This window comes from Oncorhynchus nerka, linkage group LG4, assembly GCF_034236695.1.
Source record: "Oncorhynchus nerka isolate Pitt River linkage group LG4, Oner_Uvic_2.0, whole genome shotgun sequence".
Classification (NCBI taxonomy): domain Eukaryota; kingdom Metazoa; phylum Chordata; class Actinopteri; order Salmoniformes; family Salmonidae; genus Oncorhynchus; species Oncorhynchus nerka.
In genome coordinates, this window is record NC_088399.1 from 30,783,794 (window position 1) to 30,810,919 (window position 27,126).

General features: G+C 45.0%; 1 protein-coding gene across 1 annotated transcript in view; it reads right to left on the reverse strand.

The window, feature by feature from the left end:
- Positions 1-7,387: 7,387 nt before the first annotated feature.
- Positions 7,388-27,126, reverse strand: part of mmp17a (matrix metallopeptidase 17a) — a 101,033-nt gene continuing 81,294 nt past the window's right edge. The window contains exons 6-10 of the mRNA XM_029651158.2: positions 21,613-21,715; positions 19,700-19,782; positions 16,485-16,637; positions 12,343-12,600; positions 7,388-8,880 (exon numbers count right to left, since the gene is read on the reverse strand). Coding sequence (XP_029507018.1) covers positions 8,552-8,880; positions 12,343-12,600; positions 16,485-16,637; positions 19,700-19,782; positions 21,613-21,715 — 926 coding nt within the window. The 3' untranslated portion in view covers positions 7,388-8,551. The remainder of the gene's footprint in view (positions 8,881-12,342; positions 12,601-16,484; positions 16,638-19,699; positions 19,783-21,612; positions 21,716-27,126) is intronic.

Consider the following 27,126-nt stretch of genomic DNA (forward strand, 5'->3'; position numbering starts at 1 on the left):
GGGGAGTTTCTCCCATTCTTCTCTCCAGAGATGTTTGGTTGGGTTCAAGTCCGGTCTCTGGCTGGGCCCCTCTAGGTGATTCAGAGACTTGCCATGAAGCCACTCCTGCATTGTCTTGACTGTGTGCTTAGGGCTGTTGTACAGTTGGAAGGTGAACCTTCGCACCTAGTGTGAGGTCCTAAATGCTCTGGAGCAGCTCCGTTCATCTTTCCCTCGATCCTGACTAGTCTCCCAGTCCCTGCTGCTGAAAAACATCCCCACAGCATTATGCTGCCACCACCATGCTTCACCGTAGGGATGGTGCCTGGTTTACTCCAGACGTGACACTTGGCATTCAGGCCAAAGAGTTCAGTCTCACTTTCATCAGACCAGAGAATCTTATTTCTCATGGTCAGAGAGTCCTTTAGGTACCTTTTGGCAAACTCCAAGCGGGCTGTCATTTGCCTATTTCTGAGGAGTGGCTTCCATCTGGTCACTCTACCATAAATGTCTAATTGGTAGACTCCTGCAGAGGTGGTTGTCCTTCTGGAAGGTTCTCCAATCTCCACAGAGGAACTCTGGAGCTCTGTCAGAGTGAACATTGGGTTCTTGGTCACTTCCCTGACCAAGGCCCTTCTCCCCGAAATTGCTCAGTTTGGCTGGACGGCCAGCTCCAGGAAGAGTCATGATGGTTCCAAACTCGGTTGGGTAGGCTGTGTGGAGTGGTCAGCCGACTGGATTTAGGACCGTGCGGACAACACAGAGCGTGCTGACAGGCTGTGTGAATGCAAAGCTTCTGGAAGGCTGACTGGACCAGCACGGGAGAGTTGAGCATAGTTCAATGTGTATGTGTTGCGCTCTTTCACAGAGTCGTAAAAGCAAGCAGAGCAGAGACTGGCTACTCTTTAGTTGGCTGATGTAGCTGGCAAGGTAACTTCTGTTTAACTTAACAGAAAAAAACTAAACTAGTGTTCATTCGCAGTGCTGAGCTAGTACTGTAACTGACATGTAACATTAGCTAATGTTTAATCCCCTCTCGACTGATTTGAATGAATAAGCTAAGGTTTCCATGGCCGAGCAGCCGCACACAAGCCTAAGATCACCATGCCAAGCCTTGGCTGGAGTGGTGTAAGCTTGCTTCCATTGCGCTCTGGAGCAGTGGAAACGTGTTCTTTGAAGTGATGAATCACACTTCACCATCTGGTCGTCCAACAGACGAATCTGGCTTTGGCGGTGGCCAGGAGAACGCTACCTGCCCCAATGCATAGCACCCATTGTAAAGTGTGGTGGAGGAATAATGGTCTGGGGCTGATTTTCGTAGTTCTAGTGAAGGAAAATCTTAACACTACAGCATACAATAACATTCTAGACAATTCTGTGCTTCCAACTTTGTGGCAACAGTTTGGGGAAGGCCTTTTCCTGTTTCAGCATGACAATGCGCCCGTTCACAAAGCGAGGGCCGTACAGAAATGGTTTGTTGAGATTGGTGCCCTGCACAAAGCGTTGACTGCAACCCCATCGAACACCTTTGGGATGCTGACTGCAAGCCAGGTCTAATCGCCTAACATCAGTGCCCGACCTCACTAAATCCTTATGTGTAATATGAGATGTTATGTTGGCTATTATATAATTGCACAATCATGATTTTAATTCAGTGTTTTTTTTTTTTGGGGGGGGCTTTGGCTCATAAGCCTATGCATATGAATAAGCTTTAATATGTGGATGGGTGTTTTTCAATTAATCACCTTAGAAAGTTGAGTTTTAAAAGTACTACTGTTTTGATGTGTGTTTGATGTGATTTTTGATTCCATGTACATTGATGTCAGAGTGGTTAGAGGGACAATAGAGCCCTGAGTACCAGGCCATTAGGACCTGATGGTAGTTGGCAAGTTGGGTACTACCAAAGCATGTACGTCCAGAGTGAATAAAAGGAGATTACAGTGACTCAATGGTCACATGGAACTTTACCGCGGTCATGACTCATGACTGCTGGTAATATGGTCACCGCAACAGCCCTATTCCTTCCTCCTCTGTGGATCCTTTATTTTGAAGTGGCATTGTGCTGCTCATGTTCCCCATGAAATGAGTCAGACCCAATGCAGCGTGCCCATCTCTCTACCTGGGCCTGTGGGCACTCATTAGCACCAGTTTGGCATGGAGGGAAAAAAAATTCTGCTCTAAGCATAAATGGATTAAGTGGCTTTAAAAAAAACTAAATTTAACTACAAAACAGCATAAATCCAGACCCTGGAGTGCACTAAACACACACCACACCCACTGCTGCTTTTCTCTGACTGCTCATTTCTTAACCTCTTAAACGTAACTTAATGTCATCGAAAATGTAATTACGTAATCCCCAAAAGTAATTCTTTATCATGAGAGGGCCATAAACAATAAATAGTAATACATAATCCAAGAAATGAACAAATCTCACCTTTCCGGTAGAAATAGTTATAAATTGCTGAGGTGTGGTCAGTTTTGAGGACACAAGCTCAAGTACACAGTACAAATATGATACAAACATGAGAATATGAATATTGTATATGATGTATTTCCTATTCAACAAACCTGTATGAATCAGGCATTTCTTCTATATTATATTTATAAATTGTATATTCAATTTATAAAACAACTAACTATAAGATTTTACCTTCCTTATAAATGTAAAATACATATTTGTACATTGTACAAGCCTAGATCAAACACAGCCCTTAATTTAAGTGTTTCTAAAATAGTGGAAGAACAATTGGAACCATTTCCCTGTTTGACCGCTAGGTTATGGGTATTATGACACCTCCACTGTGGGACTGTAACGGTTTTCTAATGGTGAAGGAGAGTCGGACCAAACTGCAGCGTGTAGATTTCGATCCATGTTTAATAAAACAACGTAACACGAATCAAAACAAACTCAACAAAACAATAAACGTAATGAAAACCGAAACAGCCTAAACTGGTGCAAACTAACACAGAATAAGGACAATCACCCACAATACAACCAAAGAATATGGCTGCCTAAATATGGTTCCCAATCAGAGACAACGATAACCACCTGCCTCTGATTGAGAACCACTCCAGACAGCCATAGACTTTCCTAGAACACCCTACTAAGCTACAATCCCACTAACATACACACCAAAACCCCCAGACAAAACACACCACAATACAAAAACTCCATGCCACACCCTGGCCTGACCCAATACATAAAGATAAACACAAAATACTTAGACCAGGGCGTGACAGAACCCCCCCCCCCCCTAAGGTGCGGACTCCCGAACGCACCTCAACACAATAGGGAGGGTCCGGGTGGGCGTCTGTCCATGGTGGCGGTTCCGGCGCGGGACGTGGACCCCACTCAGTTAATATCTTAGTCCCTCCTCCTTGCGTCCCTGGATAGTCCACCCTCGCCGCCGACCATGGCCTAGTAGTCCTCACCCAGAACCCCACTGGACTGAGGAGCAGATCGGGACTGAAGGACAGCTCGGGACTGAGGCAGCTCGGGACTGAGGGGAAGCTCGGGAGTGAGAGGAAGCTCGGGAGTGAGAGGAAGCTCGGGAGTGAGAGGAAGCTCGGGAGTGAGAGGAAGCTCGGGAGTGAGAGGAAGCTCAGGAGTGAGAGAAAGCTCAGGCAGGTAGATAGATCTACCAGATCCTGGCTGGCTGGTGGTCTCAGCAGATCCTGGCCGACTGGCCGATCCTGGCCGACTGGCCGATCCTGGCCGACTGGCCGAACTGGCAGATCTGGAAGAGTATGGTTGACTGGCAGATCTGGAAGAACCTGGTTGACTGGCAGATCTGGAAGAACCTGGTTGACTGGCAGATCTGGAAGAACCTGGTTGACTGGCAGATCTGGAAGAACCTGGTTGACTGGCAGATCTGGAAGAACCTGGTTGACTGGCAGATCTGGAAGAGTCTGGCAGATCTGGAAGAGTCTGGCAGATCTGGAAGAGTCTGGCAGATCTGGAAGAGTCTGGCAGATCTGGAAGAGTCTGGATCTGGAAGAGTCTGGCAGATCTGGAAGAGTCTGGCAGATCTGGAAGAGTCTGGCTGACTGGTGCTACTGGCGGATCCTGGCGGATCCTGGCAGACTGGCGGCGCTGGGCAGACTGGCGGCGCTGGGCAGACTGGCGGCGCTGTGCAGACTGGCGGCGCTGGGCAGACTGGCGGCGCTGGGCAGACTGGGAGCACTGGCGGCACTGGGCAGACTGGAGACTCCGGCAGCGCAGGAGAAGAGAAAGGCTCCGACAGCGCTAAACAGGCGGGAGACTCCGGCAGCGCAGGAGAGGAGACAGGCTCTGGCTGCGCTAAACAGGCGGGAGGCTCCGGCAGCGCAGGAGAGGAGACAGGCTCTGGCTGCGCTAAACAGGCGGGAGACTCCGGCAGCGCAGGAGAGGAGACAGGCTCTGGCTGCGCTAAACAGGCGAGGCGCACTGAAGGCCTGGTGCGTGGTGCTGGAACTGTTGGTACTGGATCGAGGACACGCACAGGAAGCCTGGTGCGGGGAGCTGCTACCGGAGGACTAGAGTGTGGAGGTGGCACAGGATGGGCTAGACCGTGAAGGCGTACTGGAGATCTTGAGAGCAGTGTTGGCACAGGACGTGCAAGGCTAGGGATGTGCACAGGAGGCCTAGTGCGTGAGGCTGGCACCAACTTCACCAGCCGACTAACACGCACCTCAGGACGAGTATGGAGCGCTAACCCAGGTGCCATCAAATCCCCGACACGTTCCGTCGGTCGAATTCCATGCAAAAAGCACCAACTCCCTCATTTCTCTCTCCTCCAATTTCCCCATTAACTCCTTCACAGTCTCTGTTTCGCTCACCTCCAACACGGCTCTGGTTCTGGTCTCCTCCTAGGCTCCTCACGATAAACAGGGAGAGTTGGCTCAGGTCTGACTCCTGACTCTGCCACACTCTCCCTGAGCCCCCTCCCAAGAAATTTTTGGGGCTGATTCTCAGGCTTCCGTCCGCTTCGGCGTGCTGCCTCGTCATATCTGCGCCTCTCAGCTTTCGCCGCCTCCAGTTCTTCCTTGGGGCGGCGATATTCTCCAGCCTGAGCCCAGGGTCCTTCTCCGTTTAGGATTTCCTCCCATGTCCAGAAATCCTTATAGCGCTTCTCCTCTTTGGGCTGCTCCTGCCTGTTGACACGCTGCTTGGTCCGTTGGTAGTGGGTGATTCTGTAACGGTTTTTTAATGGTGAAGGAGAGTCGGACCAAACTGCAGCGTGTAGATTTCGATCCATGCTTAATAAAACAACGTAACACGAATCAAAACACAAACTCAACAAAAACAATAAACGTAATGAAAACCGAAACAGCCTAAACTGGTGCAAACTAACACAGAATAAGGACATCAAGACACTAAGGACAATCACCCACAATACAACCAAAGAATATGGCTGCCTAAATATGGTTCCCAATCAGAGACAACGATAACCACCTGCCTCTGATTGAGAACCACTCCAGACAGCCATAGACTTTCCTAGAACACCCTACTAAGCTACAATCCCACTAACATACACACCAAAACCCCCAGACAAAACACACCACAATACAAAAACTCCATGCCACACCCTGGCCTGACCCAATACATAAAGATAAACACAAAATACTTAGACCAGGGCGTGACAGGGACTCTATTGTTATCCATTCATCTGTCACCATCACCTTGTTTCAGCATGATAATGCCATCCTCATGTCGCAAGGATCTATACACAATTCCTGGAAGATAAAAATGTCCCAGTTCTTCCATGGCCTGCTTACTCACCAGACATGTCACCCATTGAGCATTTTTGGGATGGTCTGGATCGACGTGTATGACAGCGTGTTCCAGTTCCTGCCAATATCCAGCAACTTCGCACAGCCATTGAAGAGGAGTGGGACAACATTCCACAGACCACAATCAACAGCCTGATCAGCTCTATACGAATAAGATGTGCCATGCTACACGAGGCAAATGGTGGTCACACCAGATACTGATGGGTTTTCTGATACTTTTGTTTAGAACGTATCTGTGACCAACAGATACATATCGGTATTCCCAGTCATGTGAAATCCGTAGATTAGAGCCTATTGAATTTATTTTAATAGACTGATTTTCTTGTAAGAACTGTAGCTAAGTAAAATCTTTGAAATGGTAAATTCATGCATGTTGCGTTTATATTTTTGTTTAGGTTATATATTTAGTGTTTGAGAAAATTTGCATATTTTCTAAATGTCTCTCTTGATTAAAACGTCTGCCTCCATCGCTGTGAATGTCTCACAGAACTCAAGCTTGGCTAGGAACTTGCCTTTCATCTCATATTAATATTGTCAGTCTATGACAAACAGAAAGTGTTTTTTTTTGTTTAAAATCTATGAATTATTTTAGATTACTGGTTGTAAATCGATCTCTGAATGTGCTACAGTGACGAAACCACTTTCTCCCTTTGCGTTATGATGTAAGGATTCCAGGCATATCTGTTAGTGGCTGTAACATAGGGTTCAGCCAGGAGTTGATGGACAGTTGGAAGAGCGAATTAAATGGTAGGAAGGACATTGGTGTCAGATTTTACATCTTGCGTCACACAGGCAGAAGATACATACTCCCGTGTCCCTGAGAATTAAGGCTACCGCTCAATGCAAGCCTTTTCAATCTAAAGTACGATGTCCACATAACGATTTATAAGCAGAAATGTTGGTTGGAACCGGTACCAGAACCACGCAGGTCCCCAAAACAGGGGACTTTACATCTAACAGGTTTTAATGCTGAAAAATACTCACGGCATGCATTGTTTGTGTGCGTGTCTGCTTCCTGAGTGTCTGCCTCACATTTCTTTTTCCTTGAGTCTCTATTTACTAAGTCAACATTGTTCAGTCTTCCTCTCAAAAGTCACTGATTCCTATGACAAAACATACATACGCATAATATATTATGTATACACATAATCCTGAATAAACAGATCTGAAACAAGGAATGCATGTAGAAGAAGATGTCTTATTACCAGGAGAGCACATCTTGATTATCATGGTTTTGGAGTGAGGAAACAATAACCTGCCTGTACATGGGAAACATGGCTCCCAACAACTCAAAGCAGAAAGTAGCTGCCAGCCTGTGACTGCAGCTGTTGCGTGTCCTCCTCTCCCTGTTCCACCTGGGCTCCCTGTGACACAAAATCATTACACAACCCAGCACACACTCTCTCTGTTACCACCTCTTTATTTTCCTACAAAAATATTTCATCTTAGAAAAGATGGCTTAAAATGTACATGTTGTTTTTGGGCAACTGCCATTGAAATTTTCAGCTCAAATATATCTGTATATATATATATATATATATATTGTATATATTTTCAAATATATACAAATATATACAGATATATTTGAGCTGAAAAGTTCAATTTATATTCAATATATATATATATATATATATATATATATATATATATATATATATATATATATAGACTGTAAGTAAATATATCGTAGTAATATTAATAAATCCAGTTGTGTAGTGAGTGGGTGCACTCCTCTAAGCAGGCAGGTCTCTGGTGAATATTCATGTCCTGTCACTGCCCTGTACCCAGGCATCCCCCCTATCCTTAGAGAAAGTTCATGTTAGGAGAGATGTCCACTGGAGAAGGAGAACGGTGTCCCTGGGTGACTGTTGGTTAATATTGACCGCTGATCGCTGTGGTGACCACTGACCAGACCACTGACCAGACCAGACAAGACCAAGGCATTATGAAAACCACATCATGCACATCCCCGAGTAGGGCTCAACCACAATCCCTCTGTGTTTATTACAAAAATACGTCCTAATAATTAATACTAACAGGTTACCCTCTCTGATAACGGCAAGAGGTGCTACTGTTACTGAGCTGAGAAAAAAAAGAAAGATACAGGTGCAAAGGTCACAAAAGGGCACGTGAGTGCAGTCAAGGAAGGACAGTCAGTGTCATTACAGGAAGTAGTGTCCATTCCATCCAGATAGTCTTGACATTAAAAACTCAGTGAGAGAGCAAGCTGTCCAATGAGAGCGTAGTGTCCATCCGGCCAGACATTACCATTTGAGCGAGTGAGCAGAGACGGAACATTATTTCCCAGCTAGCTCAGTCCATAGAAACCGCACATGGAGTGGTCTATGTATGTGCGAGGGTTCTTAAAGCACTTATAGTGATTGCAGGAACAAGGGGACAGGGCGTGCGGCATCCCAGAGTACCACTCTCTTGCTAGACTGCTTAGTCACAGAGGAACTAATTTGCTGTGAACTTATCATAACTATAATCAAATTGACAAGCTATTTCCATTTGTCATGTTATCACATTTCTAATTCAATCCAATATCATAATTTTAACATAAATAGTTTAAAAGCAAGTTGATCCATTGAATATAATAAATAACAAAAACACAAAAAAACAAATAAACACCGAGGATCCCAATTAAGATAATAATAACAATAACAGCTAATTCCTCCAGTCATCGTTTTGTCGGACGGTGGGGCTGGTCTGACAGTACCCCTTAAGCCACTTCCCCACTCTCATCAGATTGGCTGCTGTACTTCATGTCATAGAGTGAGGCTGCTCACCTCTACTTACATCATAGAGGGACGCAGGATTGTACCACTGAGAGAGTCAAGAGAGGGGTGAGCAGCCAGAGGGGGGAGGGCGAGGGCCGGGCTCCCAGGGGTAAAGCAGAGTCAGAAGTGCAGGAGCATACCTCGTAGCCATTTTCGGCATGGTCGGTGTGGTGCTGCCCATGTAGCCGCGTGTTAGCTGTGTTATTGGCCTCTGTGGCTGGGGAGTCCGACTGCATCTCTGTGCACACCAGCCAATCCTTTCCTATGGGCCGTGGGTACCCAGCCTCCACCTCCATATCACTGCCAACCACGCGCCAGTACTCCTTCCCCTTGAAGAAGTATGAGGAATCTGAAGGAGAGGAAGAAGACAGAGGCTGCATGAGGATTACAAGGGGACTGTGATGATGATTGCTATTGCTATGGTAATACATCAATGTCGCTTGATTCTGTCACACTGTTTTCCTATCAGGCTGCTCTCTCTATCCACCAGTTCGTTTTTTACACAAAATAAACTCTCCCTCTCTCGCATGTCATTTTTTCCCTCCCTTATCTCTGTCTTTCCCCCTCTCGCCATCCCTTCCTGTCTATCTGTCTCCTCCTTCCCAGCCGCTTTCTCTCCCTCACTCTCTCTCCCTCCCTAGCTCTCATCCTCCCTAGCACTATCTCTCCCTCTCTCTCCATCCCTGTCGCCACAGCTCTCTCTCTTCCTGAGGTGATGGAATAGGCCTGGAGAGAGAGCTCTCTGACCTGCTTCCAGTTCCCAGGCCCACAGGTATGTGTGTGTGTATGAGTGTGTGCTTCCACTCTGGTAGCTTAGGCTGTGTGGGGACTCTTGCTTTTATATTTGGCTTGTGCTTACACACACACATTAATCAGCTCTGAGCAGGACCTTGGAGCTGGAAGTGGTAAAGAGTCCAGACCCTGAATGAGGGTAGCGTTCATGTGAAGACTGGGATCGTGCCATGTTTGTGTGTGTGTAATGCCTTTACTGAAGAATTTTGATAAGCTATTTGATATGCGTGTGTACTACGAAGCTACAGTGAAGGCTTGATTGTTTGTTTGTGTGTGTGTGGGCTTGAGTTTGTATGAAACAGATGGAGAGGTGAGTATAATGCATGTGTGCTTTGGTGTGATATGATTTATGTAAATATTTCCCAATGTTTAAGGCGGTGAGTGTACTTTAATTGCAGGTAGACTGGCCCTCCATGATTAAGGGTCTGACTCTGAGATAGGCATGAATAAGCTCACTGCTGAGAATGCTGTGCATGAGCCGAGACATGATGCCCTAGCACCATCCTGCTCTCTTGCACGCACGCACGCACACACACGCGCACACACACGCACACGCACACACACACACACACACACACACACACACACACACACACACACACACAAACATATCCCAGCTGCAGGCGCCCGCTGCCATGACGACCCAACAATGAAAACACAGACTCAGCTCAGCTATTTTCGCTCTCCTTCCTGGACCAGCCAGCCCCATTCACCCAAACACTATGGTTGTCCCAAATGACACCCTATTATGCATTACTTCTGACCAGAGCAGAGCCCTACGGGCCCTGGTCTTTTGTAGCTCAGTTGGTAGAGCATGGCGTTTGCAATGCCGGGATAATAGGTTCAAATCCACCCATACATAAAATGTATGCACACATGACTGTAAGTCGCTCTGGATAAAAGTGTCTGCTAAATAGCATTTATTATTATTATATTATAAGCAGGAGGGAGTGGAGAGAAAAAGTATCCAGTGTGGGCTAATATAGTGGATATGGAACTAAACCTTCTGTCAGCACCCTAAGGGCAAGCATGAATAAAACACAGTGAGGTACTCCATTCTTTTTGCATTCTTTTTGACAAACGCTTGCTATTTTTGTTTTAGTGCAGTACTGTATGTGTAAGTATATAGCTTGTATTGTGTGAGTGTTTAGAAGTGAGTGTAGTGTGTATATGGAGTGTGTATGTGAGAGTATACAGTATGTGAATGTTTAGCTTGTTGGTGTGTGTGTGTGTGTGTCACAAGAGGTTGGTGGCACCTTTGTTGGGGAGGACGGGCTCGTGGTAAAGATTGGAGTGGAATTAATGGAATGGTATCAAATAGATCAAACGCATGGTTTCCATGGTTTCCATGTGTTTGATGCCATTCTATTTGCTCCGTTCCGGCCATTATTATGAGCCCGTCCTCCCCTCAGCAGTTTTATTAGTCATACGGGATTTGTACGGTATACATCATCCAATGAAATGCTTACTTGCAGGTTCCTTGTCGACAATAATAAATAATAAAAGATAAGAATAGAAAAGTAGTAGAATAAAATAATTGTTTTATCATAAGTATAGTACAGGAAGGCACAATGTATAGTCCAATATTTACACATGTATTGGGGAAGGGGGGGATGGGGGGCAGTGTAAAAACTGAGCACTTTAATAAGTCTGGTAGAAGCAGCTGTGACGAGTGTAGCATGAATGTAAAATCAGTGACCAATTTATTAGGTACAATTTATTAGGCACCCTGTTCACGAAAATGGATCGCTCTTGCAGACAGTGATTCACGTGGCCACGGCTTGCTATATAAAGCAGGCAGACAGGCAGAGGCATTCAGTTACTGTTCGATTGAACGTTAGAATGGGCAAAGCGAATGACCTAAACGTCTTTGAGCGTGGTATGATCGTCAGTGCCAGGCGCGCCGGAGCCAGTATCTCAGAAACGTCTGCCCTCCTGGGATTTTTACGCACGACAGTTTACCAAGAATGGTGTGAGAAACAAAAAACATCCATTCAGTTGAAGTCCTGTTGCCTGAAAACAGCTCGTTGATGAGAGAGGTTAAAGGAGAATGGCAAGAATCGTGTAAGTGAAAAGGTGAGACACAAACAGACAAATAAACAGTGCAATACAACAGTGGTGTGCAGAACGGCATCTCTGAACACACAACTCGTTGATCCTTGTCATGGATGGGCTATTGTAGAAGACGATCACACTGGTTTCCACTCTCATCAGCTAAAAACAAGAATAAGCGGCTTCAGTGGGCATGCAATCACCAACAATGTACAATTGAGGAGTGGAAAAATATTGCCTAGAACATGACAGCGAGCTCAGCTTACTTGTGTGGCCCGTGCAGTCCTCAGACATCAACCCAATAGAGCATTTTTGGGATGAGAGAACAGGCTGTTCACAGCATGAATGCACCGCCGTCCAATCTGCAGAAACTGAGTGATACCATCGCTTCAGCATGGACCAACATCCTTGTGGAAAATTTCAGTAGAATGCCTCAAAGAATTCAAGCTGTTTTGGAGGTAAAGGGGGGTCCGACCCAGTCCTAGATGGGTGTACCTAATAAACTGGCCAGTGTATATGTCTGTCTGCATGAGTGAGTGTATGTGTGCTAAGATGCGGAGAATCAGTGCAGGTGGTCAGTCCAGTTCAAGTGTCTGCCCGACGGTAAGGGAGTGAACAGCTCATGACTGGGGTGTGTGGGTCCTTGATGATGCGAAGTCCTTTCCTCACTGTTCCGATGGCGGGAGCATGTTCCCAGTGATGTACTGGGCCGTCTTCACCACCCGCTGGAGTGCCTTGCGGTCGTGGACGGAGCAATTCCCGTGCCAGGCCGCAATGCAACCAGTCTCGATGGTGCAGCGGTAGTATTTGGAGAGGACCCAGGACCGAATTTCTTCATCCGCCTTAGGAAGTAGAGACGCTGTTGCGCCCTCTTGACAAGAGTGGTGGTGTTGTTAGTTCATGTCAAGTCCTCGGTGATGTGGACGCAGAGGAACTGTGTGTGTGTCTGCATTTGTCTAATACTCACCATCCGACCATCGCATGGCGTCGTCTAGTTGGGGCGGGACCCCCTTCCACAGTGTGCTGTCTTTGGGGTAGCCCAGGTCCATACGCCGTAGATGGTCATCATAGCGCCAGTAGTGGTTGTCCTTAAAGAAGTAGGTCTTGTCGTTGTGGAGCCACACGAAGGCTGCATCCACGCCCTCCATGGGCAGGCCAAAGTCACTGATTGGCCGAGGATAACCCTCCTCCACGTTGTTGTCCTTGAATATCCAATACTTTAGTCCTGAGGAGGCGGGACAAAGGAACGTCAATCAACGAGAGTTAACTGGACAAGTTGTTTACATTTGATTTCAATCACTTTGGTGCAATTTTCAGAAGTACGTGATACATTTTCACAACTCTAATCACAAAAATCTAAACAGGTCATCAAAATGGCTCATGTTTCAAAACTCGAAGCACATTTTCAATAGACTGAATACAATAAATACATTCGCAAAGTCACTTGTTCACTGCACCACTTGTTCACTGCACCAAATCACTCTTTCTAAGTACATGTATCTGCTTTTCAAAATGCTATATTTACCTTACTTTTGATATGATATTCTTGTAATTTGTTAACAATACAATAAACTATCACTTACAGTAATTAAACTGCTCAAAACTGATAACTACTGAACCACAAGGATGTATTGCCTAGTTAACGTATATAGTTTGATTCTGCTGAACACTGTAAAATTATATATTTTCACCTCATAAATGTATCAATTTGACATGAATTTGTGTTGGAAGGTAAAACCATTCTCCATCAGCCAGGGTGCTTCAGTAGGACAAAGTGGAAATAGCCACCATGTGCTACCATTTGGAATTATAGTGTATTATACAATGCACTGATTTACCTGGGTTGTAGAAGGCCCTAAAAATGGTCAACGACTCCAGTCTCACTAGTCATAGACTGTTCTCTCTGCTACCACATGGCAAGCTGTACCGGAGCGCCATGTCTAGGTCCAAGAGGCTTCTAAACAGCTTCTACCCCCAAGACTCCTGAACATCTAATCAAATGGCTACCCAGACTATTTGCATTGCCCCTCATTCCCTCTTTTACACCGCTGCTACTCTCTGTTGTTATTATCTATGCATAGTCACTTTAATAACTCTACCTATATGTACATATTATCTCAACTAACCGGTGCCCCCGCACATTGACTCTGTACCGGTACCTCCCTGTATATAGTCTCGCTATTGTTATTTTACTGCTGCTCTTTAATTACTTGTTATTTTTGTTTCTTATTATTATCCTTATTTTTTTAAACTGCATTGTTGGTTAGGGGCTCGTAAGTAAGCATTTCACTGTAAGGTGTACACCTGTTGTATGCATGTGACTAATACAATTAATATTTGATTTGCATATACAGTATTCCACTCATCTGAATTTCATTGTTGCACTGTAAGCTGATGAATTTCAAGCAGAGAGACAGGCGATTATGTATCAGTTGACAAGTCACATAGAAAAGGTGATCTTGACAATGTTGCATGGGGAAGAAATGGCCTACAACACTGTGCTATGTTTTTAAAATAGCCAACTGCTTTACAATACCCCTATTTGTCATGGTTTTTCCTACGTATGTATTGCATAAGAATAATGAAAGTAGCCTTGGCTTGTGCGAGCCGACACTCATTGGAGCAGAAGTCTGTCTCCTGTTTCTGTTGGGCTGTTTGATGTACAAGTACACCATCTGGACAGGGCGCTATAGTCTATCACAGGGCCTGACATTTCTCCACATGTTCACAGCCTGCCATTGGATACAATTTTTTTTTTTTAAATAGTGTATGTCAAGTTATAGCCAAATTCTATATGGAAATCTACTATTCAGTTTTGAAATGTGTATCTTTTATTTTTAGCTATTGGATTTAATGGTAGTTAAAATTACTAAATGGTGAGCTTAACATTATCTTATGTATTGGTGACTAAACAAAATGTTCTCATGGTATTTAACAGAAAACACTTGCATGAATGACTCAGGGGTGAAAGATGTGTGAAACCCCAATGAATGCCCAATCAAAGGTTCTGAATGTAAGATAGGGGGCATTCACCACATACTTGTGAAAATAGCATCAAACCGAAGAAAAAAACAACTCATTTGATAACTCAACCAAATGAAAGTGATTAAATGTGTTTTGAGGGTCCTGGGTGGCGCAGATCGGACGTGATAGGGAGCCCCATAGAACGGCGCACAATTGGCCATCCGGCATAAGGGAGGGTTTGACGGTGGTGCTTTCCTTGGCTCATCGTGCTCTAGAAACTCCTTGTATTTATTTGTATTTATTATGGATCCCCATTAACTGCTGACTCTTCCTGGGGTCTGACAAAATTAAGGCTGTTACACAATTTTAAAAACATTACAATGGATTCATAAAAGATTTCATAACACACTAAGTGTGTGCTCTCAGGCCCCTACTCCACTACTGCATAAAATCCATGTGTACGTGTGTATAGTGCTGTCGGTTATCATGTGTGTGTATGCATGTCTCTGTGCCTATGTTAGTGTTGCTTCACAGGCCCCGCTGTTCCATAAGGTGTATTTGTATCTGTTTTTAAAATCTGATTCTACTGCTTTTATCAGTTACCTGATGTAGAATAGAGTTCCATGGAGTCATGGCTTTATGTAGTACTGTGCGCCTCCCATAGTCTGCGCCTGCGTGTCTGAGCTGTGTGCTAGTCGTTTAAACAGACAACTCTGTGTTTTCAACATGTCAACACCTCTCACAAATACAAGTATTGATGAAGTCAATCTCTCCTCCACTTTGAGCCAGGAGAGATTTATATGCATATTATTAATGTTAGCTCTCGGTGTACATTTAAGGGCCAGCCGTGCTGCCCTGTACTGAGCCAATTGCAAGAGTCCCTCTTTGTAGCACCTGACCACACGAGCGAACAGTAGTCCAGGTGTGACAAAACTAGGGCCTGTAGGACCTACCTTGTTGATAGTGCTGTTAAGAAGGTACAGCAGGGCTTTATTATGGACAGACTTCTCTCCCGTTTAGCTACTGTTGTATCAATATGTTTTGACCATGACGGTTTACAATCCAGGGTTACTCAAGCAGTTTAGTCACCTCAACTTGCTCAATTTCCACATTATTTATTACAAGATTTAATTGAGGTTTATGGTTTAGTGAATGATTTGTTCCAAATACATTTCCAAATGAAATATGTAGGACTAATTATGCCTTGACACCCATTCTGAAACTAACTGCAGCTCTTTGTTAAGTGTTGCAGTCATTTCAGTTGCTGTAGTAGCTGACGTGTAAAATGTTGAGTCATCTGCATACATAGACACACTGGCTTTACTCAAAGATTGAAAAAAGTAAGTGGCCTAGATAGCTGCCCTGGGGAATTCCTGATTCTACCTGGATTCTGTTGGAGAGGCTGGATTATGTTGTGACTGGGCCGGGCGTCTGTACACTGATTCCGGTCATCAGTCGAAAGGTGTTTCCTCTGACACATTGGTGCGGCTGACATCCGGGTTGGAGAGCAATGTGATAAGAAATAGGTGGCCAGGGGAGTCATGTTTCAGAAAACACCTTGGCCTCTCCCGAGCCCATTGAAGAGTTACAGAGATGAGCCAAGGGACCAAATTCAGGGAGAAAGAAAAATACGCTTGTGGCCATACCACCCTGAACACACCTGTTTAGGGTCGGACCTGGTCAGTACTGGGTCGGGAGACCGCCTGGAAATACCAGGTGCCGTAGGCTCGAAATAAAATAAAAATACATGTGTTTTGTGATGAAAATATTAAATTGACCTTGAAATACAGACAGAGAAAGAAATATTTTTACCAAGAGGTGTAAGAGAGATGTCCTTGTTTTTGTTCTTTTGTAAGGTTGATTGCATTTTAAGCCCTCTATCATCCATAAAACCGTTAACAAAGTTCAAAGCCCATAATGACACATCACTTGATGGACCTCTTTTCATATCTTTCTCAGAACACCTTCACATTTATTTGAACAGCCTTGACACTTCAAAATAATAGTCATAACAGTCTCCTCGACAAATCAAAAACCTTTAAATTACATCACAACACTCCCTTTCATAGTTGATGTAACATAGTTGGTATATGGTTGAACTCCTTGCCACCACCACAACCATGGTTGGGTTTCTGGGTCGGGTACCTTTGAAGAAGACTATCTTGTGGTCCCCAGGTCTCTCGTAGACAGCGTCCACACTGTCCAGATTGGTAGGCAGGCCTCTCCAGAACCTGTGGATCTGAGCCGGACGCAGAGACACCAGGTGCTTCTCCCGCGTCAGACGCCAGAAATACTTCCCTATGAGGAGGAAGAGAGAGAAAGTAGGAAGAAAATAAATGTAGGTAAATAGGTAAAGGAGGACGGGTACAAAGTTATTCAAATCAAATCTTATTTGTCACATGCGCCGAATACAACAGGTGAAATGCCCGTGAAATGCTTACTAACAAGCCCTTAACCAACAATGCCGTTTTAAGAAAATAGAGTTAAGAAAATATTTACTAAATAAACTAAAAGTAAAATTTAAAAAAAAAAAAAGTAACATAATAAAATAACAATAACGAGGCTATACAGGGGGTAGTAGCGTGATGCAACCAGTCAGGATGTTCTCGATGGAGTAGCTGTAAAACGTTTTGAGGATCTGGGGACCCATGCCATATATTTTCAGTCTCCTGGGGGGAAAAGGCGATGTCGTGCCCTCTTCTTAACTGTCTTGGTGTGTTTGGCCCATGATAATTTGTTGGCGATGTAGACACCAAGGACCTTGAAACTCTCAACCCACTACACTACGGGGGGGGGGGGGGGGGGGTTCGGCCCTCCTTTTCCTGTAGCACAATTAGCTATTTTTTCTTGCTCACGTTGAGGGAGAGCTTGTTGTCCTGGCACCACACTGCCAGGTCTCTGACCTCCTCCCTATAGGCTATCTCATCGGTTGTCGGTGATCAGGCCAACCACCGTTGTGTCGTCAGCAAACTTAATGGTGGTGTTGGAGTCATGCTTGGCCATGTAGTCATGGGTGAACAGTGAGTACAGGAGGGGACTAAGTACACACCCCTGAGGGGCCCCCGTGTTGAGGATCAGCGTGGCAGATGTGTTGTTGCCTACCCTCACCACCTGGGGGCGGCCAGTCAGGAAGTCCAGGATCCAGATGCAGAGGGAGATGTTTAGTTCCAGGGTCCTTATCTTAGTGATGAGCTTTGTGGGCATTATGGTGCTGAACACTGAGCTGTAGTCAATGAACAGCATTCTCACATAGGTGTTCCTTTTGTCCAGGTGGGAAAGGTCAGTGTGGAAGATGATTGAGATTGCGTCATCTGTGGATCTGTTGCGGCAGTTTGTGAATTGGTGTGGGTCTAGCGTTTCTGGGAGGATGGTGTTGATGTGAGCCATGACCAGCCTTTCAAAGCACTTCATGGCTACCGAAATGAGTGCTACGGGGCGGCAGTATATTTAGGCAGGTTACCTTCGCTTTTTTGGGCACAGGGACTATGGTGGTCTGCTTGAAACGTAGGTATTACAGACTAGTCAGGGAGAGGTTGAAAATGTCAGTGAAGACACTTGCCACTTGGTCCGCTCATGCTCTAAGTACACGTCCTGGTAATCCGTCTGGCCCCGCGGCCTGATTAAGCGTTTGTGTAAGTGTTTGTGTGAATGTGTGTACACAACTTGTGTATGTGTGGGAGTGTACTGTATGTGTGTACGCTAGTGAAAAGTGTGTGTTTGTATACATCCCGTGTGTCAATGTTTACGCTGTTGTCCATATTCAAATGGTCCACAGGACAAACATGTGTGGGTGCCGCAGAGGAGATTTTACCCGGTTAGGCACTCAACTGGCTGAACCAACCAAGCGAACACAGAGAGGCAGATTAGCCTGGCTTCCAGTATCTGTGTTGGACAAATTTAGTCTAAGTTTGTCTGAGTTGGGTCACAGCCTCTGTATTATTTAAGTGATAATGCCAGAGGAGCCGGTGTTTGGAGGATCTATTGGCACGGGTGTTGTTAGGCCCAAGAAAAAGTTGAGGGCCGGCAAACTGTGCCGATATATCCTCCAAACACCGGTTTCAATGTCATTATCACTTTTATACAACGTGTTGCCAACATATTCAAATAGTGATTGACATATTTTCATAATTTTTTTTATTTTGATAAATGTATTCATACTTTCATCCTTCCACAAGATATAGTCCTGACACAATTCTAGGGTTGCTACCCAAGCCAGCTGGTCATTCATTGTATAGGTTCGGTTGCCAGAGACGCGACCCAGTCGTTCAGTCTTTTTGTTCTGTATCTCTGGACGTGACCCAGTCGTTGTTCTAAATGTTTCATTGTCATACTGCCTGACAACGTTCTTATCCCTTGCTTGCTAGCTAGCCAACTACAGCTAACTTACAGTCACGTCAAACATTGCAGCCAGAATAACAGCAAAGTAGCTACATTTGCCTTTGTTTAAGCTGTTTTCTAGTGACATTTATTTGGATACATCCATAACAATGAGCTAATGATGCACGATTTCACCTGGCGGAGAAAATGTGCTCTCTCGTCAGGACACAGTTGTTCAGAGGAGCTAGTCAACAATAAAGCTAACACAATCACTTCAAACTGAAGCTGGAAAGACAGCAAACTAGCTGCACTTTGTTTCGTTTGGCCTGTTTTCCATTGATAGTTCTTTGTGTATATCCATAAAAATGATGCTGATTCATGATTTCGAAAGGCTGAGAAAAGTTGCCTGCCTTTCTGTCTCATCCCGACTCCCGACAAGTTCATTACTATGGGACAGCTGGAGATTGAATTTGCATATTGAAACAATGTTGCAAATGTCGGAGACAGACAGCAATGTTTAAACAAATCTCTGCTGTTGAAATCTAAATGCTGGTCTAAAAGAAATGTGAGATACTGGAGATCAAGTTCATAAATTGCCTGGCTGTGCAGTTAGATGGGACGGGGTAAATAGGCATTTCAGCATCATAGATTTAGCCGGTTGTAACTTGTGGAATAGACACCGGCTAGAATTCGGTTTTAACCAATCACCATTCAGGATTAGACCCACCCGTTGTATAATACTTTTTCATCTGCAGCTCTACAAGCTATTAACATCATCCATAACATACAGGCCAAATAAAACTTTTTATATTACCATGGAGATCTCTTGAGGTTAACATATGTTAATTAAGAATCTCCTCAATTCAAACCATATAGTTTTACAGTCAACATGGGACCATGGGCCCCTCCAGGGTCTGTCTATCTGTCCGTCTGTTGAGTGTGAAGGTGTGTGTGGAACTCTGAGAGAGATGCTTGGCTGACTTTTATATTGATCGCAGGCAATGCCACAAACTGTTCTCTCTCCCTCTGGCCCATCTCTGTACCTTTAAAAAAGAAGGCCTCCCCGCGAATCTGGGCCACTGCATCAAAGTGACTGGTGCACCTGTCAGGGGAATCTCGTGCTGGCCTAAGAGAGGAAGAGAGAGAGAGAGGGGGGGGATTAATTAAAGAAACTAAAACAGAATGTACACCAAACCACTTCTCTATCCCCAGTCACTATACCAGTCTAAATCAGTGTCTTCCCATCATAAACCATTGTGTGTGTGTCTCTGTTTGTGTCTATGTGTGCAGAGCGCTCATGCACACTATGCTTGTGTGTTTATCTACTGAGTGTATGTGTGTGTGTCACTTAAAAAAAACAGGCCAAACATCCAGGGAGATGTTATCGTCCTGACGCAGGAGACCGAGGTCCTCACATGCATTATCCCAGTGCTAATGACTGACTTTAAGCGCCTGACGTGTCCGGGCTGCAAATGACGAGGCAATTACCACAACAGGGCTGCTTTTGTGAGACGCTACTCGCCTAGCTCCTTATTAACAAAGATCTCTATTCAGGGAGTATTAACAGAGGAGCGCAGAGAGGACTATATTAGTGACCTTTGTCAGGCTAAATCCACCTTGTCCACACACACATCATCCTGCAAGATGGAGTGGACGAGAAATTATAAGGGAAAGCTACAGAGAGGAGTGGGGAAAAAGAACAAAAAAGAGGACAAAGTATCCACTTGCTACCAGTCAAGTATGAAAATCTATTATTTTCTCAGGGCATCTGTTCTGACACTTGCTGTTGAGTGCTGTGTAGTCTGGTGTGTGAACACTGGCTACGTGGTGTGGTATAAACATACAAATGTAATACCGAGCACACTTGGAAACAAGGACTGTTATCTCTCTCTGCGGCATTGTGACAATGTCCAAACTCGCTGAACTGCAGAACAGTCTGGAAACAGAGGGAGGGAGAATAGTTTATTAGGTACACCCATCTAGTACCGGGTCAGGCCCCATTTGCTTCCAGAACAGCCTGAATTTTTCGGGGAATGGAAACATTACTCAATTGGTACAGTACTAAGGGTCCTAACGTCTGCCAGGAAGACATTCCCCACTGCACCAACACCACCAGCCTGTACAGTTGACACCAGGCAGGATGGGGGCATGGACTCATGCTGCTTGCGCCAAATTCTAACTCTTCCGTCAGGAACCGTGATTTGTCGGACCAGGCAATATTTTTCCACTCCTCAATTGTCCAGTGTTGGTGATAGCGTGCCCACTGGAGCTACTTATTTTTGTTCTTAGCTGAACCCGGTGTGGTCGTCTGCTGCAATATCCCATCCGTGACAAGGATAGATGAGTTGTGCATTCCGAGATGTTGTTCTGCACACAACTGTTGATCTGCGTAGTTATTTTCCTGCTTGTGGCCCGTCTGTTAGCTTGCACGATTATTGCCATTCTCCTTTGACCTCTCATCAACGAGCTGTTTTTGCCAACAGGACTGACGCTGACTGGATGTTTTTAGCTTGTCACACCATTTTCTGTAAACTCTAGAGACTGTCTGTCGTGTGTGAAAGCCTAGGAGGCCATCTGTTTCCGAGATACCGGAACCGGCGCGCCTGGCACTGACGATCATACCACGCTCAAAGTCGCTTAGGTCACTCGTTTTTCCCATTCTATAGTTCAATCAAACAGTAACTGCCTCAATGATGCTCGTCTGCCTGCTTTATATAGCAAGCCACAGCCACCTGACTCACTGTCTGTAGGGGTTGAACCATTTTCGTGAAAGGGGTGAAGTACCTAATAAACTGGCCTCTGAGTGTATGTGAGTGGGTGAGTGTATGTGAGTGGGTGAGTGTATGTGAATGGGTGAGTGTATATGAGTGGGTGAGTGTATGTGTGTCAGCAGATATATTATATGGAGTGCTAAAGTGTATGTGTGGGTGTGTGTGTTTGTGTGGGTGTGACTCACGGGACAGTAGATCTGTTCTCAGGGAGGTCCAGTAGTACAGGTGGGTCAGCGGTCTGGGAGGGGTCATCTGGCTGGGCCGTATGTGACACTGAATCGCTCACCCCTGGGAAGGACGAGAGGTCAAGGGTCAATTCAACTGTACTTAGAGACACAACCCCACATTCACATACACACATTCCAAGCATACAGCCCCACTCTACAGCGGCAGCATGATTCAACATGTTTTCTCTCTCCCTTCCTTTCCCTGTCTCTATCTTACCTCTCTCTCTCTTTCCTTTCCCTGTCTGCTATCTCACCTCTCTCTCCATCCCTTCCTTTCCCTCTATTTCACCTCTCTCTCTATTCTTTGTCCTACCTTGCCTGTTACCTCTCCAGTCTCTTCCCTTATCCCCCAGCTACTTATCCCCTCTCGCCTATCAGTCTTCCTTTCCTCCCTCTCTTCTCATCACCCCTCACCTATCCGTCTTCGTCTCCTCCCTCTCTCAGTAGCATGGCACACAGTGATAAGCAGGGTCTGTGCCACAGGGATGACCAATTAAAGCAATCTCTCCACTAATAATTAATTAAATCAATTATCACTGCATACAAACAAATCAATTCTGCTTCCTGTGCCGAGACCTTGGGTTTCCTGCTCTACACCGCCATGTTGCATTAAGGGATGGGCGGACACGTCCCATTAGGAATCATGGGTAATTCTAGGAGACATTTGCATTGAGAGGTTTGAGGGGTGGTGGTGGGGAGGTCTGCGCCTGTAGATTTGACAGTTAATGTATACAGTACCACTAGGATTTTCTGCACAGTATATGCACATAGAAGGGATGGCAGAATGCCAGTCCATTGATGTATGTCTAGTATAAGTGAGGTAGGCATGTGGAGGGACGGGTATAAAATAATCATAGAGGAGTAGCTAGGCAAGAGGTGTTCTGATTTGTGCCAGATTAAGTGATATGACATGCTATTCTATAAAATCCTTTCTCCGTAATTAATATTACCTGATTGAGCTAATCATGTAAATGTAATTAACTAGAGTTGGGGCACCACAAAATAATATTTATAGAGCTGTTATCTTCGGAATAAACTCTTAAAGACCTAGTAATATTTTAAATCAATAGCAGTCAATATTAATTGTCACCTTAATTCAGTCTCATCTGAAAGTTGTAAATTCTTGGTTATCTTCACGAACGCTGGCTAACAAGTTGAATCAGCAATACAAAATTGAGTTTAATTATTTATTTACTAAATAATCACACAGAATTGCATATACAAAGAATGAATCATACCTTGATTACAAATTACGTCATAAAGGAAAACGTCCCTAGCGGGCGGAACAGATATGACAGCTGGTTACACAAAAGAAAAGGGGCTGGGTTTGAGTGAAAGAGCGGGAAGACTGAGGGACAAGGGGAGAAGCTGTGCTATCGTAAATACAGTATTTTATGCATTCTAAGTTACCGCCCATTTGGAAAAGGAAAATGCAATAAATATTTACTCTGAGCTGCGCTTCGGTAGGTTGGTGGTAGATGGAAGGCCGTGTTGCCAAACCGAGTCCTTTGAACAATGTCTCTGGTGGTCAAATGGATACGTTGTAGTAATGTCATTGTGTGGTAGACAGAATACTCTGTCTGTTCTTTCCTAGCCCGCGTTTGCAGCTGCTGTGGCTAACTCAACGGCTAGGAGGTATCACTTCTGTAGTGAATAATAGTTCAAAGTTCATACCATTCGCAACCAAAGCTCACGCTGAGGTTAGCTTAGTTCTGTAGTTGACATGTTAGTCCTTTTAATACAGAGGCTGCAGACCTCACGTACTTGGAACAGGAGGTTACATTTTCATCAAGGCTTTATATAGTGGAGCGAGAAGGGTGTGTCTGAAAAGTTTTATAACCCATGTCTCTTCACAGGGGTGGGCCACTGATTGAGCAGAGCCCTAACCTTATGAAAATCCAAATCTCTCATTTGGATGCTAAAATTACATTGAATCTTTTCACCAATAATTTTATATTCAAACATTTAAATTGAACAACAATTCCATGTGAATCTGATTACTCTGATGTGTAGACTTTCCACTGTAGAGTTTGTCATCCTATCATCGATGAGAATGTCTCAGATGACAACCGAACTGACATCATATTCATTAAGTACCACCGCATATGTTCAATTGGTCGGATTTTCAAATGTCACATCAGTAGGGTAAAGAGAGGAAAAAGGGGGAAGAGGTATTTATGACTGTCATAAACCTACCGCTAGGCAAACGTCATGACAGTCCCCCCATGTTGGGTTCAATCTTGCGATTAACCTGCATGTTGCAAACCAACATAAAAATGACCGTGGGTTGTCCTGGTTGTGGACCATCGTTGTGGTCTCCATCTGGTGGTCGACCCGGGTAGGGTTTCCGCTCCATGGCTGGGCAGCAGATGTCCAATTGGTGATCGCTGTTGCAGTCCCCCCTCTGGTGTGGTCGACCCGGGTAGGGTGTCTGCAAATGAAGAAGTCCGCTCCACGGCTGGGCAGCGGATGTCTGGATTGGGATCGCCATTTCGGACCCATCGTCTGGTCGTCCAGACTGGAAGATCTGGGCAGGTACTTAGGCAGATGTTAACAACGCACACACACTCATTAAATATATCATTACATTTCCTCCCAAATGAGCGGCGTTGTGGCACTAACTGAAGTTGTTTATGGCTCTGTCCCTTTCTACGTGCCGAAGAAAATGAAACAAAATGAAAGCATAAACAAAACAAAATATAGTTATGCCACCTTAATCATCTAATGGGACTGTATTCTATATACGTCCAAGGTCTTGGCAAAATGACCCTATCATGGCATTGTCTAATGTCATATCTAGGGCTTTCCTAATTTGCGGGGTGTTGCTTAGGGTACTATCCTAAATTGATAACTATATGTTAAGTCTGCAGCTGTAAGGCACTAGTTTTGGGCAGTCTACAGGGATGACCTATGGACTTCTGGGGAGAAAACTGGAGAGTACTGTAGCGGTAGAGGCCTCAAAATAAATGTTCAACTTTACTAAGGCTGGTATTTTACTCGGACCCTTAAGTGATCCTAGCATAAATCCTAATTGGATGTTTCGTTGTGCGTGTGAGTTTATGCTTACGCAAGGACACATGTCAAGGGAAGGAAACCAAGTATCCTGGCAGATTACAACTTGTTCAGAATGAGTCTGACGTAGTCAGGTAATTTTTAGGTCAATGCCTGGAGGTCAGTCAGAATTGGTGTCGAGGGAGTCTGTAGTGTTTTACTACCAGTCACTGTCTTCCACTATTGTAGTGGTGGTAGGTATGAAGAAGTACACTTCATAGCTAAGTTATCCACGGAGGAGCTAACCTCATGACGGAAGTACTCTAAGTATTAGACCAGTCGTACGTGGTGTGATCGTGGTTCATGACTCCTAATAACTTTTCTCCTGAACGGAGGGTTCTATTTATTAGTGGCGTGTGTAACCATTGGAAGAGTGCAATGGAGATTCCCTTCCCCGTGCTGCACTCTGAGTCATGTTGCTATTATCAATAGCAATTTAACTTGTGAGGTTACTAATCCTCTTACTGAGTGTTGCTGGACTGACTGTGGTACTGGTACTCAAGGGGTCCAGTTGTCCTACCGATTTATTCTGAAATGTTATCCTACAGGAATACATGATTAGAGGATTTTACTAGTTGTCTTGTAGTGACTACTACACATGGCAAGGAATGATTATTGTTGCCATTTGCTTTGGAGGTGGACATGTCCACTGGACTTCCTTTACGACCAGTGTGGTACACCTCAGTACTATCTTAGATGTGTTCTAAGATTATCCCCGTCTAGGGGCCTGTCTGCTCCTGTTCTCAAATGGTAGTTTACAACTAGATTTGATTTATGCTCTCGCAGCCTCATACGGTGTTGTCCATAGTCTCGATCCCCCCCACCGGCCTCGATAAGGCTCATCATGGGTCTGGAATACTATTCCCCCAATTTGTGTCTTGGGACCCCCCCACCAGGGGTGGTGTTGGTATCCGAGGCGCAAACGAAAAGTTCAGACCCTATGTCCGAGTTGTCAGTGGCCGCGTTATTATGAGAGTGGCTGTAACCTTTCAACCAAATCTCCTGGTGTTTGTGCTTCAACCCCCTCAGGTCTGTCAGTCACCACCGCGTCCGCGTGTGGCAACCTCTTCAATACCTGCAAACTGAGACGAGGATATCGGTCTGTGATATCGCAAAGTGTTTCACCAGTAGGACTTATCGGGTCAGTTGCTGGACTGACGCCATTAGTGTCATTGTAAAGGTTGACAGTCGCCACAAAGTGGAAGGTGTGTCATCGGAAGCAGAGTATACTCTGCGCATCAATGTTTTTCTTGCTGAAACGACCGCAGTGCTTGCGGAAGTGTCCGAAGGGCAAGAGAAGTTAATCTGAACTACTGTATTGCACGACTGCAAGGAGTAGGGAAGTTGCTCATTCACAGAGACAGCTGGCTCGAAATCATGAAAAGAATGGTCAATCAGATCGGCTGATGGATGTGTCGAGATATCATAATATCTCCTTGGATCGGATTCTGCACCAAGAGGTTTCTAAACGTCTTTTTCCCAAGGGGTGCTTTTGACAGATACCGCTCGTGAATGACTGCGTTGCAGCTAGAGTTAGGGGAAGAGAGTGTGGTCGGTGGAGAAGGCACTGTAGCCTGTGACCATACCTGGTTGGTTTTCCAATCCATCAATGGGAGTAACCGATCCATCAAGTCTGCTCCAAGTAGCAGGGGTACAGTTTCGAGGCTGGTAACATACACAGGGTGGACTAGTGATACGTCCTGGAAGTGTAGTTTCAGCATGACTCTCAGTGTGAGAGGCGAGGTAGTCTGAGTGACCCCTCGAAGTGTAGTGTCGCATCGTTCCACTTTTAACCAAAGTTTAGTTTAGTTGGCTTCAAAGCCATTTTTAGATCATCAAACAATGTTTGAGAGATGAGTGATATTGTAAGTTAAGCAGTCCTCCAGGACTGCTTCCAGGTATGGTCGTTTCGATTCGTGTTTAGGGGACATATTCCCCACAAGGGGAGTGGTCGTTCACAATAACGTGTCATTTCTGTTCGAGGTGGAAGCAGATCGAATTTTCAGATTTTGAGTGGGCTTGGCTTTTAACGAAGCGTTTGATCTTTTTCTTCGCAATCTTTGTATCAGAGTCTATAGACAAAGCCCGTGGGCTTGTTTCTTGATCAAACGGGCCCTGGATAGGGTCTCGAGTGAGAGCGGGAGAGATTTTAATTTTAACGTCCTTGCTATGGGTGTTAATTCCTGCGGACCTGGTGTCTGGTAATCCCCTGTCTAGTCCTTGTGACTTATCTTTGACCCTTTTCTCAAATGCTTCTCGACTTTAGTTCGTTACGTAGTGGAACTTCTGGAGAACATTGGTCTACGTTTTGATCCTCCTTCAACCCTTTGTTACCCTTGTGCTCTGACACTTTGTGTGGGTTGGGTGCAGGAACGTAGTGAACAGGTCGATTGTAGCGGTAGTCGTTTTGATGGCGACGTA